The sequence below is a fragment of the Carcharodon carcharias genome, chromosome 17 (genome assembly GCF_017639515.1).
Source record: "Carcharodon carcharias isolate sCarCar2 chromosome 17, sCarCar2.pri, whole genome shotgun sequence".
Taxonomy (NCBI): Eukaryota; Metazoa; Chordata; class Chondrichthyes; order Lamniformes; family Lamnidae; genus Carcharodon; species Carcharodon carcharias.
Window position 1 is genome coordinate 1,201,580 of NC_054483.1, and position 12,835 is coordinate 1,214,414.

Here is a 12,835-nt window from a genome sequence, read left to right on the forward strand (position 1 = left end):
TCTTCATCCCAGGAATCATACTTGTGAATCTCCTCTGTAATCTCTCCAATGCCTTCACACCCTTCCTCAAGTACGGCGCCCAGAACTGGACACAGTTCTCCAGATGAGGCCTACCTAGTGTCTTATACAAGTTCAACATGACCTCCTTACTGTCCTCTCTATGCTCCTATTAATAGAGCCTGGGATACTTTCTGCTTTATTAACTGCTCTCTCAACCTGCCCGGCCATCTTCCTCCCCTAGCGGGATCCCTCTTTGGTCCACTTGCTCGTTGCGGTCTGGTCCTCCAACGGCAGGGTTTGGTCCTCCAGGCGGTGGGGGGCAGGTTTGGTCCTCCAGTCCGGGGGGCGGGGTTTGGTTCTCCAGTCCGGGGGGCGGGGTTTGGTTCTCCAGTCCGGGGGGCGGGGTTTGGTTCTCCAGTCCGGGGGGCGGGGTTTGGTTCTCCAGTCCGGGGGGCGGGGTTTGGTTCTCCAGTCCGGGGGGCGGGGTTTGGTTCTCCAGTCCGGGGGGCGGGGTTTGGTTCTCCAGTCCGGGGGGCGGGGTTTGGTTCTCCAGTCCGGGGGGCGGAGTTTGGACCCGGAGGGCGGGGTTTGGTCCTCCAGGCGGCAGGGGGAGCCCGGCCTTGGCGAGCGGTGTTAGTTTGGCTCCGGTTTTCGGGGTTTCTGGAAGCTTCCTGTGGGTTTTGGCCTCGGATCTGAAGAATGGGTCGGAGCAGGAGCCGTTCTCCCCGGAGAGGTCAGTGAGTGGGGAGCAGATGGCGGCGAGTCTCCGGGATAGGGTCGGCGGGGGAAGATGGCGAGACGGAGCCGGCCCGGGCTTGAGGCCTATTCCCGGCTTTAGTGAAGCCCGCAGCAGCGGATTGCGGCCCCGGACCATCCACCGCCCCATCCCCCACCCTTACCCCATCCCCCCTCCCTCTCCCCACCGCCCACCCCATCCCCCCTCCCTCTCCCCACCGCCCGCTCCCCATCCCCCCTCCCTCTCCCCATCCCCCTCCCTCTCCCCACCGCCCGCTCCCCATCCCCCCCTCCCTCTCCCCATCCCCCTCCCTCTCCCCATCCCCCACCCCATCCCCCTCCCTCTCCCCATCCCCCCTCCCTCTCCCCACCGCCCGCTCCCCATCCCCCCTCCCTCTCCCCACCGCCCGCTCCCCATCCCCCTCCCTCTCCCCACCGCCCCATCCCCCTCCCTCTCCCCATCCCCCACCCCATCCCCCCTCCCTCTCCCCATCCCCCACCCCATCCCCCCTCCCTCTCCCCACCGCCCGCTCCCCATCCCCCCTCCCTCTCCCCATCCCCCACCCCATCCCCCCTCCCTCCCTCTCCCCACCGCCCGCTCCCCATCATCCCCCACTCCCTCTCCCCATCCCCCACCGCCCGCTCCCCCCTCCCTCTCCCCACCGCCCGCTCCCATCCCCTCCCTCTCCCCATCCCCATCCCCCCTCCCTCTCCCCACCGCCCGCTCCCCATCCCCCCTCCCTCTCCCCATCCCCTCCCTCTCCCCATCCCCCCTCCCTCTCCCCATCCCCCTCCCTCTCCCCATCACCGCCCCATCCCCCCTCCCTCTCCCCATCCCCCCTCCCTCTCCCCACCCCATCCCCCCTCCCTCTCCCCACCGCCCCCCTCCCCATCCCCCCTCCCTCTCCCCATCCCCCACCGCCCGCCCGCTCCCCATCCCCCTCCCTCCCTCCCTCTCCCCACCGCCCGCTCCCCATCCCCCCTCCCCTCTCCCCACCGCCCGCTCCCCATCCCCCCTCCCTCTCCCCACCGCCCGCTTCCCATCCCCCTCCTCTCCCCACCGCCCGCGCGCCCATCCCCCCTCCCTCTCCCCACCGGCCCGCTCCCCATCCCCCCTCCCTCTTCCCCACCCCCGCTCCCATCCCCCTCCCTCTCCGCGGGGCAGAGCGCCCACCCCATCCCCCCTCCCTCTCCCACCCGACCGCTCCCCATCCCCCTCCTCTCCCCACCACCCGATCCCTTGCCCCCTCGCCTCTCGCCCACTGCCCGCTCCCATCCCCCACCGCCATCCCCCCTCCCTCTTCCCCATCCGCCCACCCCCATCCCCCCTCCTCTCCCCATCCCCACCAGGCCCATCCCCCCACCCTCTCCCCATCCCCCACCCCATCCCCCCCTCCCTCTCACCCACCAGGCCCGCTCGCGCCAGCCCCCTCCCTCTCCCCACCGCCCGCTCCCCATCCCCCTCCCTCTCCCCATTCCCCCCTCACTCCTCTCCCCATTCCCCCCCCACTCCTCTCCCCATTCCCCCCCCACTCCTCTCCCCATTCCCCCCCACTCCTCTCCCCATGTCCCCCCCCACTCCTCTCCCCATTCCCCCCATTCACCCTCTCCCCATTCCCCCATTCTCGCTCTCCCCATTCCCCCACATTCTCCCTCTCCCCATTCCCCCCCACTCCTCTCCCCATTCCCCCCCACTCCTCTCCCCATTCCCCCCCACTCCTCTCCCCATTCCCCCCCACTCCTCTCCCCATTCCCCCCCACTCCTCTCCCCATTCCCCCCCCACTCCTCTCCCCATTCCCCCCCCACTCCTCTCCCCATTCCCCCCCCACTCCTCTCCCCATTTCCCCCTCCCCATTTCTCCCCATTCCCCCCCCCTCCCCATTCCACCCCCCCTCCCCATTCCACCCCCCCCTCCCCATTTCACCCCCTCTCCCCATTTCGCCCCCTCTCCCCATTTCGCCCCCCGCTCCCCCCATTTGGCCCCCCGCTCCCCCCATTTGGCCCCCCGCTCCCCCCATTTGGCCCCCCGCTCCCCCCATTTGGCCCCCCGCTCCCCCCATTTGGCCCCCCCGCTCCCCCCATTTGGCCCCCCCCGCTCCCCCCATTTGGCCCCCCCGCTCCCCCCATTTGGCCCCCCCGCTCCCCCCATTTGGCCCCCCCGCTCCCCCCATTTGGCCCCCCCGCTCCCCCCATTTGGCCCCCCCGCTCCCCCCATTTGGCCCCCCCGCTCCTCTCCCCACTCGCCCCCCCGCCCCTCTCCCCACTTCTCCGCCCCCTTTCCCCATTCCCCCCCCCAACCGCTCCCCCATCCCCACCCACCTCCCTTCTCCCGCTATTCGTCCCCCGCAGCAGAGGAGATAGGGAGAAACTGTTCCGACTGATGGAAGGATTGAGAACGCGAGTACACCAAATGAAGCAATAGTAGCATCTTCTCTGCCCCAACCCTTCACTTATCAATCTCTATCAAACCACCTCTTCTCCAAGGAGAACAGTCCCAACTTCTCCAATCTCTCTGCATAACTGAAGTTCCTGATCCCTGAAACCACTTGAGTCTTTTCACGCAGCGAGTGGTTAGGATCTGGAATGCACTGCCTGAGATCATGGTGGAGATATGGAGCTTCAATCAAGGCCTTCAAAAGGGAATTAGATTGTTATCTAAAAAGGAAGAATGTGTAGTCTTATAGGCGAGGGCAGGGAAATGGTACTGGGTACATTGCTCACTTGGAGAGCTGGCACTGGCAAATGGCCGCCTCCTGTGCTGTGACGATTTCTGTAACAGCCTTTTCCCCAAGACAATGGAAAATGGTGATATCAGTGAAAACCATATTGATGGGAACCGACAGAACATAGAGTGGGTGTGATTAGTTCATTGAAAGGACGACTGCTGGACACTGGATTTGATCTGATGTGTTCATTGCTGCAGTTGAGTAACATGGGAAGCAGGCTCTGATTGTTGGCACCTGCTCTTTTTCTATGGCACATACCCCTCCCTCAGCCCACCCGACTGCTCTAGTCACCCTCCCTAACCTTGAGCTCATCCAAACCTCTGCCACCCATGTTCTGACCTGTACAAAGTCATCCATTATCCCTGTGCTCACTGACTTACATTGGCCCCAGCTCCTTCAACACCTCCATTTCAAAATTCTCATCCTTTTGTTCCTCCATTTCTTTGCGCCCCCCCCGCCCCCCCCAATCGCTAACCTCCTGCAGCCCTACAATCTTCAGAACCCCACGCTGCCCCAATCTGATATCTGTACAGCTCTCTACTTCATTCAGCGATGCCTTCAGCTGGCTGGGCCCTAAGCCCTGGAATCCCCTACCTAAACCTCGCTGCCCCTCTACCTCTCTCTCTCCCCCTTTAAGGCTCCTTAACAAGCTTTGCCCCCATGCCCTGTGTGTGGCTGAGTGGCTCTTAACGCTGCCGTGTAGCAATGTGGGGCTAGCTACTACATTGATGGTGTTTAGTCTGTAGTACTGCAACACCGCCCCTCTGTTAGCATTTACTTAATCGTTCATGTTTGAAAGGTTCTTAGCTTGGCACTTGGGTGTGTGGCTGCTGCACAGATAACAATACCTGCCCCAGTGAGTGTGTGAAGAAAGTAGTACCAGTATGTGTTCATAACCCTGTAAAGGCATTTCCAAAAAATTAGTACCCCGTCTCCACCACACTCCCTACTGCTGGCATCAGTAAGTGAGCTGTCAGCTTCTGGGGCTTTGGGGAGCAGGGACTTATAACGGTTGATGGTTTTGTTAGCTTATCTTGAAGCACATTCTCTCAAATCTGCACACACTGTGTGATGTGAGTGTCTTCAGAGTCAAGGCCACGTTGATTATATTGACAGTATGACTGTGTGCTGTCTGTGGATGTTAAAAGATTCCTATCTGTGTGTGTGTACAGAGCGCCGTCGCTCGAGGTCGACGTCCAGGGAGAGGGAGCGAGCCAGGAGGCGTGAGCGCTCCAGGTCACGAGAGCGAGACCGGGAGCGTAGGAGGAGTCGCTCAAGGTCACCTCACAGAAGACGGTCAAGGTCTGTTCTGAGCTGGACAGGATACAGTATCCAACTTCAAATGGCTGGCTATTCTCTGCTTAACTCATCTTCACACTGAACCGTGCGCTTTTCACGTTAAGCGTTCAAACTGCTGAATTATATTTTGCTCTGTCTGTTGTATTGCAGGTCCCCACGACGACATAAGTCGAATTCAATGTCACCTTCGAGGCAGAAAGATCAGGAGTCAAAAGAGCATGAGATCTCGGGTAATTGAGTTCTTTCTGTTGGTTAAGTAAAGCTTGGACCTGCCGACCCTTTGAATTTTGTGGGCTACTAGACCCAGCTTCAACTCTGGCATTGCCTGGTATTTGTAATGTCACCAGCACAGAGGCACAGGGCTTCCCTTTGCCACTGAACATGGCATGCAGCAGCACAAAGACTTGGCACTCTTTTGCCAGAATGCCACATGGTGCTGGAGCTGGGAATGTGGCGATGTCAGACCCAGGCAAGGAAATAGTGTTTCTAAGGGAGAACTTTGAAGGGTGGGTGGAGGGATCAGGGCCCATTTGAAACTGTACTGCTAATACATGGCTTAAATTAAGCGACCAGTCTTTAGATTGGATTCAGGAAAGGAAATTTTCATTTCCATTGACTGATAAGCTGTAACCCTGTAGAAAAAAATCAAACCGGGTTCCACTTGCTGACTTTGAGTCACAGGGTCATTTACAGTGCAGAAGGAGGCCATTTGGCCCATCGGGTCTATGCCATTCTCTGTAGGTCAATCCGATTACTTCCCAGTTCTCGTATCATCAGCTAATGGGAACAGCTTCTCTTTGTCTACCTTATCCAAACCTATCAAATCTCCCTTCAGCCTCCTTTGCTCCAAGGAGAACAACCCCAGCTTCTCCAACCTAACCTTGTAGCTAAAACCCCTCATCCCTAGAACCTTTCTGGTAAAGCTCCTCCGCACCCTCTCACAGAATCACAGTACAGAAGAGGCCCTTCGGCCCATCGAATCTGCACCGACACGTGAAAAACACCTGACACACCTACCTAATCCCTTTTACCAGCACTTGACCCATAGCCTTGAATGTTATGACGTGCCAAGTGCTCATCCAGGTACTTTTTAAAGGATGTGAGGCAACCTGCCTCCACCACCCTCCCAGGCAGAGCATTCCAGACCGTCACCACTCTCTGGGTAAAAAAGTTTTTCCTCACATCCCCCCCTAAACCTCCTGCCCCTCACCTTGAACTTATGCCCCCTTGTGACTGGCCCTACAACTAAGGGGAACAGTTGCTCCCTATCCACCCTGTCCATGCCCCTCATAATCTTGTACACCTCGATCAGGTCGCCCCTCAGCCTTCTCTGCTCCAATGAAAACAACCCAAGTCTATCCAACCTCTTTTTATAACTTAAATGTTACATCCCAGGCAACATCCTGGTGAATCTTCTCTGTACCCCCTCCAGTGCAATCACATCCTTCCTATAATGTGGCGACCAGAACTGCACACACTCCTCCAGCTGTGGCCTCACTAAGGTTCTATATAACTCCAACATTATGTCCTAGCTTTGTAATCTATGCCTCGATTGATAAAGGCAAGTGCCCCATATGCCTTTTTCACCACCCCACTAACATGCCCCTCTGCCTTCAGAGATCTATGGACACACATGCCAAGGTTGCTTTGTTCTGCAGAACTTCCTAGTGTCATGCCATTCATTGAATACTTCCTTGTCAAATTACTCCTTCGAAAGTGTGTCATCTCACACTTTTCAGGGTTAAATTCCATCTGCCTTTTATCTGCCCATTTGACCTTCCTGCCTACATCTTCCTGTAGCCCAAGATATTCAACCTCACTGTTAACCACCCGGCCAATCTTTGTGTCGTCTGCAAACTTACTAATCCTACCCCCCACGTAGTCATCTATGTCGTTTATATAAATGATAAATAATAGGGGACCAAGCACAGATCCCTGTGGTACGCCTATCCCTGATCAAACCTTGCCTCTCCAAGTGGAGATAGATACTCTCCTTCAGAACTTTCTCCAATAGTTTCCCTACAACTGACGTGAGACTCACTGGCCTGTAGTTCCCTGGCTTATCTCTACAACCCTTCTTAAGTAGAGGAACCACATTAGCTGTTCTCCAGTCCTCTGGCACCTCCCCCATGGCTAAAGAGCGATTAAAAATTTGGGTCAGAGCCCCTGCGATCCCCTCCCTTGCCTCCCTCAGCAGTCTGGGACACAAATCATCCAGACCTGGAGATTTGTCCACTTTTAAGCCTGCCAACACCTCCAATACCTTGTCACTCCCTATATCAATTTGCTTAAGAACCTCGCAGTCTCTCTCCCCGAGTTCGATACCTTCATCCTCATTCTCTTGGATGAAGACGGATGTGAAGTATTTATTCAACACACTAGCGATATCCTCTGGCTCCACCCATAGATTGCCCCCTTGGTCCCTTATGGGCCCTACTCTTTCCTTGGTTATCCTCTTCTCATTGACATACTTATAGAATATCTTGGGATTTTCCTTACTTTTACCAGCCAGAGCTTTCTCATATCCCCTAATTGCTTTCTTAAACTCCACCCTGCACTTTCTGTACTCTACCAATGCCTCTGCTGATTTGCTTCCCTTTTACCTGGTAAAAGCCTCTCTTTTCTTTCTCATCGTAACCTGAATACCTCTGGTCATCCATGGTTCTCTGGGCTTGTTACTCCTTCCTATCACCCTAGATGGACATGTTGAGCTTGTACCCTCCCCATTTCCTTTTTGAACATCCCCCACTGTTGCTCTGTAGATTTCTCCACAAGGAACTGTTCCCAGTCCAACTTGGCCAGATCCTGCCTTATTTTACTAAAATCCACTCTCCCCTAATCCAAAACATTTTTTTGCAACTTGTTGATTTCTTTGTCCACAACAAACTTAAACTGTACCATGTTGTGGTCGCTATCACTAAAATGCTCCCCCACCACCACCTCAGCCACCTGTCCGGCTTCATTCCCCAGAATTAGGTCCAGCACTGCGCCGTCCCATGTTGGACCCTCTACATATTGAGCTAAAAAGTTCTCCTGTACACATTTCAAGAAATCCACTCCATCTAAGCCCTTAAAACTATGTCTATCCCAATTAATCTTGGGAAAGTTGAAATCACCTATTATAATTACCCTATTATTGTTTTTACACACCTCCACAAATTGTGCACATATTTGCTCCTCAATTTCCCACTGACTATCTGGGGGTCTATAATAAACACATAATGTGGCTGCCCCTTTTTTATTCCTAAGCTCTACCCACAAAGCTTCATTCAATGCCCCCACCAAGATATCATCTCTCCTTACTGTAGCAACTGACTCCTTAACTAATAATGCAACGCCACCTCCTCTTTTACCCTCTTCCCTGTCTTGCCTGAAGATTCTATATCCCGGAATGTTGAGCTGCCAATCCTGCCTTTCCCTCAACCACGTCTGTGATGGCTACTATATCACAATTCCACGTGGTAATCCTCACCCTTAACTCATCCGTTTTACCTGTAATACTCCTGGCATTAAAGTAGAGGCCATCCAACCTTGCCTTATCCCCTTGTAGCTTAATGCAGCTACTGACTTGATTGTTTTACTATATTATGATGTGTCCCTATTCTGCTAACATTCTGTGTACCCTCCCCCTGCCGAATTAGTTTAAACTCCTCCCAACAGCACTAGCAAACCCGCCTATAAGGATGTTCCCCAGAAACGGTCGCAGTGATCCAGGAATCTAAAACCCTCCCTCCTGCACCAACTCTTAAACCACGTTTTCATCTGCGCTATTCACCTATTTCTGAGCTTGCTACCACATGGCACTGGGAGTAATCCAGAGATTACATCCCGAGAGGTCTTGCTTTTTAGTCTACTGCCTAAACCCCTGAATTCTTGATGCAAGACCTCATCCTTCTTTCTGCCTCTCAAGGACCCTCAAATCCTTCCTAAAGTGCGGTGACCAGAACTGGGCGCGATACTCTAGTTGTGGCCTGACCAGAGCTTTATAAAGGTTCAGCATAACTTCCCTGCTTTTGTACTCAGTACAGAATTGTTACAGCTCAGAAGGAGGCTGTTTGGCCCATCGTATTTGTCCAGCTCTCTGAGCAGTTTTCTTAGTGCCAATCTATCGCTTTCTCCCTGCAGCCCTGAACATTCCTCTATTTATGAAGCCCAAGATCCCATTTGCTTTGCTAATCACTCTCTCAACATGTCCTGCCACCTTCAGATATCGATGCACATGAACCGCCAACTCCCTCTGTCCCTGCCACACTCTTTAGAACTGTCATTAAGTCTGTATTGCCTCTCCCTATCCCTTTTGCCAAAATGAATCACCTCCCTCTTTTCTACAGTAAGTCAGCTGGAATTGCTTGTCTTTTGGCTAGAGTAGGATTGGGCTTTGGGTCAGCCGTTGTATCTTTCGCTGACTATGTTGAGGCTTGCCGTAATGGCTGTCCTAGCGAGATACCAGGGGATGATCCGGACCTGTGGGACAGTAACCTCAATAAGGGAGCCAAGACCTTCAAAAGAAGAGGAGGGGAGAAAATTGAGAAAAGAAACTTGTCTACAGAGCAAGAGACCCAATTAGTAAGTGAGGTCATTAAGCATGGTGAATCTTAAAACAATGAATGAATGTGACTGAAGATTAACGGTACATTTTGAAGGTGCTCGCTCTCTCAGCTGACAACTGAGGACAAGCTAAATCAATGCATTTGCAAAATCCTACATTGTGGGCCCATCGTACTGTCTCAGTAAAAATTGACACTGGCATCAAGCTGCTTTAATGTTTAGTGCAGTTGACTGTCGTTCAACAATACCTGTGCGTGTAAGACTCTGAAAATTGAAGATTGTTTCTTTTTACTTCAGAGGCTGACATGGAGGGAAAAACCGAAGAAGAGATCGAACTGCTGAAGGTGATGGGATTTGATGCTTTTGATACTACGAAGGTAAGTGTAGATAGTTCCAAATTGTTGACAATTCTGTTCCCTCAGTTGCAAGGTTGAGTTTACCAGGGAAATGAGGTTGGGAATGTCGGCACTGATCAGAACCTTTGCTCTCACTGAACATGCCAATGCCACTATCAGCTGGCAGTTGGCATTTGATGCCATTAGATATAAGGTTTGAAAAATAATATTAATTGGACTGAACTGGAAGGGCAGAAGAGTTTGGGGGTTCTGGATCACAGCATATAGATGTAATATATTTGGATTTTCAAGACGCTTTTGATAAGGTGCATAGTAGACTCAAGGCTAAGGTCAGTGTATGTAGTGCCAGGGAACAAAACTGATAGCAATTGGCTACCAAAGAAAAACAGCCCAGATTAAAGGTAGCTACTTAGACTGGCAAAGGTTGGAATTCTACGGGATCACTGTTGAGAGCACTGTTTTCACAATTTACTTCGACAATTTGGACTCTGGAATCTACAAGATGCCCTGCAGCAACTCACCAAGACTCCCTTCGACAGCACCTTCCAAACCCGCACCCTCTACAACTTAGAAGAACAAGGGCAGCAGATGCCTGGGACCATGACTATCTGGAAGCTCCCCTCCAAACCACAAACCATCCTGACTTGGAACTAATTGCGTTTCCTTCACTGTCGCCAGGTTAAAATCCTGGAACCCCCTCCAGTACTGTGGGTACAGCGGTTGAAGAAGGCAGCTCACCACCACCTTCTCAAGGGCAACTAGGGATGGGCAATAAATGCTGGCCCAGTCAGCGAAACCCACATCCTGTTAATAAATAAATAAAAAAAAACAGGTGCAATTTTAGAATTTGTTTAGTTGGGGGTTTGCAGTTAACACTGAGGAAGAATGTGACATAAGTGCAAACAGACATTAATAAACTTACGGAATGGCCATATAATTGTCAAATTAATATTGATAAGTATGAAGTGGGACTTGCTTGGATGAATGGCAGGGAAGAACAATGGGATCTTGGAGTACAAGTGCAAAAATCACAGGAAGTAATAATGCAGGTTAATAAGGCCTTAAAAAAACACACCTAGTACTGAGAAGCATTTCTAAAAGGATATCATTGAAAAGGAGAGAAGTTATGTTTAACTTCAATAGGCCCTTGGTTAGACTGCACTTGGAGTACTGTGCACAGTTCCAGTCTCCATGTTACAAAAGGGATATAATAGCTGGAGAAGGTGCAAAGAAGATTCATAAGGATGCTATGAGAACTGAGAATATATACTTATCAGGAAAGGCTGAACAGGCTGGTGTCTGAGAAAAGAAGGTGGTGTGGTGACTATTTGAGCTCTGCGATAATGAACGGGTTAAATTTGGTAGATATGAAACAAACATGAGTCCGAACTAGCCAACGTGAACATAAGAAAATCACTAAATATCCAAAGGATTTCAGGGAGAACTTGTTGCTGGGGATCTGGATTAGAAGGTGGAGCTCATAAGACCGTGGGCCAAAATTTTTACCTGGCGGACATGCACCTGACCTGCTGGAGCATGAAATGATGTGCATTGATGTTGGCTGAGTGTGCTGATGTCAACGCGCAGTTGCGTGATAGCTCGCTTGGTGGGTGCACGCCAGAGTCGGCAACACGCCCGCCGACAATTAAAAGGTCTGTTAAGGCCATTAAGTAATCAATTAATGTAAATTTTTCGCTACACGCTCAACCTAACAATTGGCAGGCGGGCAAAAAGGCCAAGCGGCCTTTGCATTTTTTGGAAACCTCATCCACTGTGTCACATGAGGAACATATTTTAATATTTTTTTATATATATATATATATATATATATACATACATACATACATACATACATACATACATACATACACATATACATATCTCTATCTCCGAGAGGCAGCTCAGTGCCTCGGCGATTATTTGCAGTGCTCATTCGAGTGCGTGCGCGCAGTTCGCACTCGACCTGCTTGCACTCCCCTCTTTTCTCTTTCCCCCACCCCACCCCCACCCTTCCCAGCACAAGCACGTTTCACGCTGGGCGCACCTTAGTTGGCTCGCCATTGTGAAATCGTGGTGTGGTGCCAATTGCGGGTGGTGATCAGCTTCCCAACTGCCCCCACCAAGCCCGCCCGCCAAGGGCAAAATTCTGCCCCATAAGACATAGGAGCAGAAGTAGGTCACTCAGCCCATCGAGTCTGCTCCGCCATTCAATGAGATCATGGCTAATCTGATAACCCTCAACTCCACTTTCCTGCCTTTTCCTCATAACTCTTGATACCCTTACTGATTAAGTATATTCAAGGCTGAGATAGACAAATTTTTAATGACCCAGCCTCTACAGCCCTCTGCGGTAAAGAATTCCACAAATTGACTACTCTCTGAGAGAAGAAATTCCTCCTCATTTCTGTTTTAAATAGGCTATCCGCTACTCTGAGATTATGCCCTCTGGTCCTAGATTCTCCCACAAGGAGAAACACCCTCTTAGCATCTACCCTGTCAAGCCTTCTAAGAATCTTATATGTTTCAATAAAGACACCTCCCGTTCTTCTAAACTGCAGAGAGTACAGGCCCAACCTACTCAACCTCTCCTCATAAGAAAATCCTGCCACACCCGGGATCAACCTAGTGAACCTTCTCTGGACTGCCTCCAATGCCAGAATATCTTTCCTTAGATAAGGAAACTAAAATTGTTCACAATATTCTAGGTGTGGTCTAACTAGTGCCTTGTATAGTTTTAGCAAGACTCTCCTATTTTTATACTCCATTCCTTTTGAAATAAAGGCAACATTCCATTTGCTTTCCCTATTACCTGTTGAACTTGTATGTTAGCTTTTTGGGATTCATGCACAAGGACTTCCAAACCTCCCTGTGCTGAAGCTTTGTGCAGTCTTTCTTCATTTAAATAATATTCAGCTCCTCTATTCTTCCTTCCAAAGTGCATAACCTTACATTTTCCCACATTATATTCCATCTGCCAAGTTTTTGCTCACTCACTTAACCTGTCTGTATCCCTCTAGACTCCTTGTGCAATCTTCACCACTTGCCTTCCCACCTATTTTTGTGTTATTTACAAATTTGGCCAAAGTACATTCACTTCCCTCATCTAAGTCATTTATATATGTTGTAAATAATTGAGGCCCCAGCATTAATCCCTGTGGCCCTCCACTAGT

The 12,835-nt window shown here is 51.6% G+C and overlaps 1 protein-coding gene across 1 annotated transcript; it reads left to right on the plus strand.

Annotated features, from left to right (window-relative positions):
- Positions 1–574: 574 nt before the first annotated feature.
- snrnp27 (small nuclear ribonucleoprotein 27 (U4/U6.U5)) lies at positions 575–9,758 on the plus strand. The gene is made up of 4 exons (XM_041210406.1): positions 575–733; positions 4,635–4,764; positions 4,912–4,991; positions 9,607–9,758. Exons 1-4 carry the CDS (start codon positions 700–702, stop codon positions 9,741–9,743), a joined length of 381 nt encoding a protein of 126 aa, XP_041066340.1. The 5' UTR covers positions 575–699; the 3' UTR covers positions 9,744–9,758.
- The last annotated feature ends 3,077 nt before the right edge of the window (positions 9,759–12,835 follow it).

Excerpts from the sequence above, each read along its gene's own strand:
- snrnp27 (XM_041210406.1), top strand. The coding sequence starts at position 700 with ATGGGTCGGAGCAGGAGCCGTTCTCCCCGGAGAG. Across the intron at positions 734-4,634 it reads GAGCCGTTCTCCCCGGAGAG|AGCGCCGTCGCTCGAGGTCG; the intron begins GTCAGTGAGTGG and ends GTGTGTGTACAG. Across the intron at positions 4,765-4,911 it reads CCTCACAGAAGACGGTCAAG|GTCCCCACGACGACATAAGT; the intron begins GTCTGTTCTGAG and ends GTTGTATTGCAG.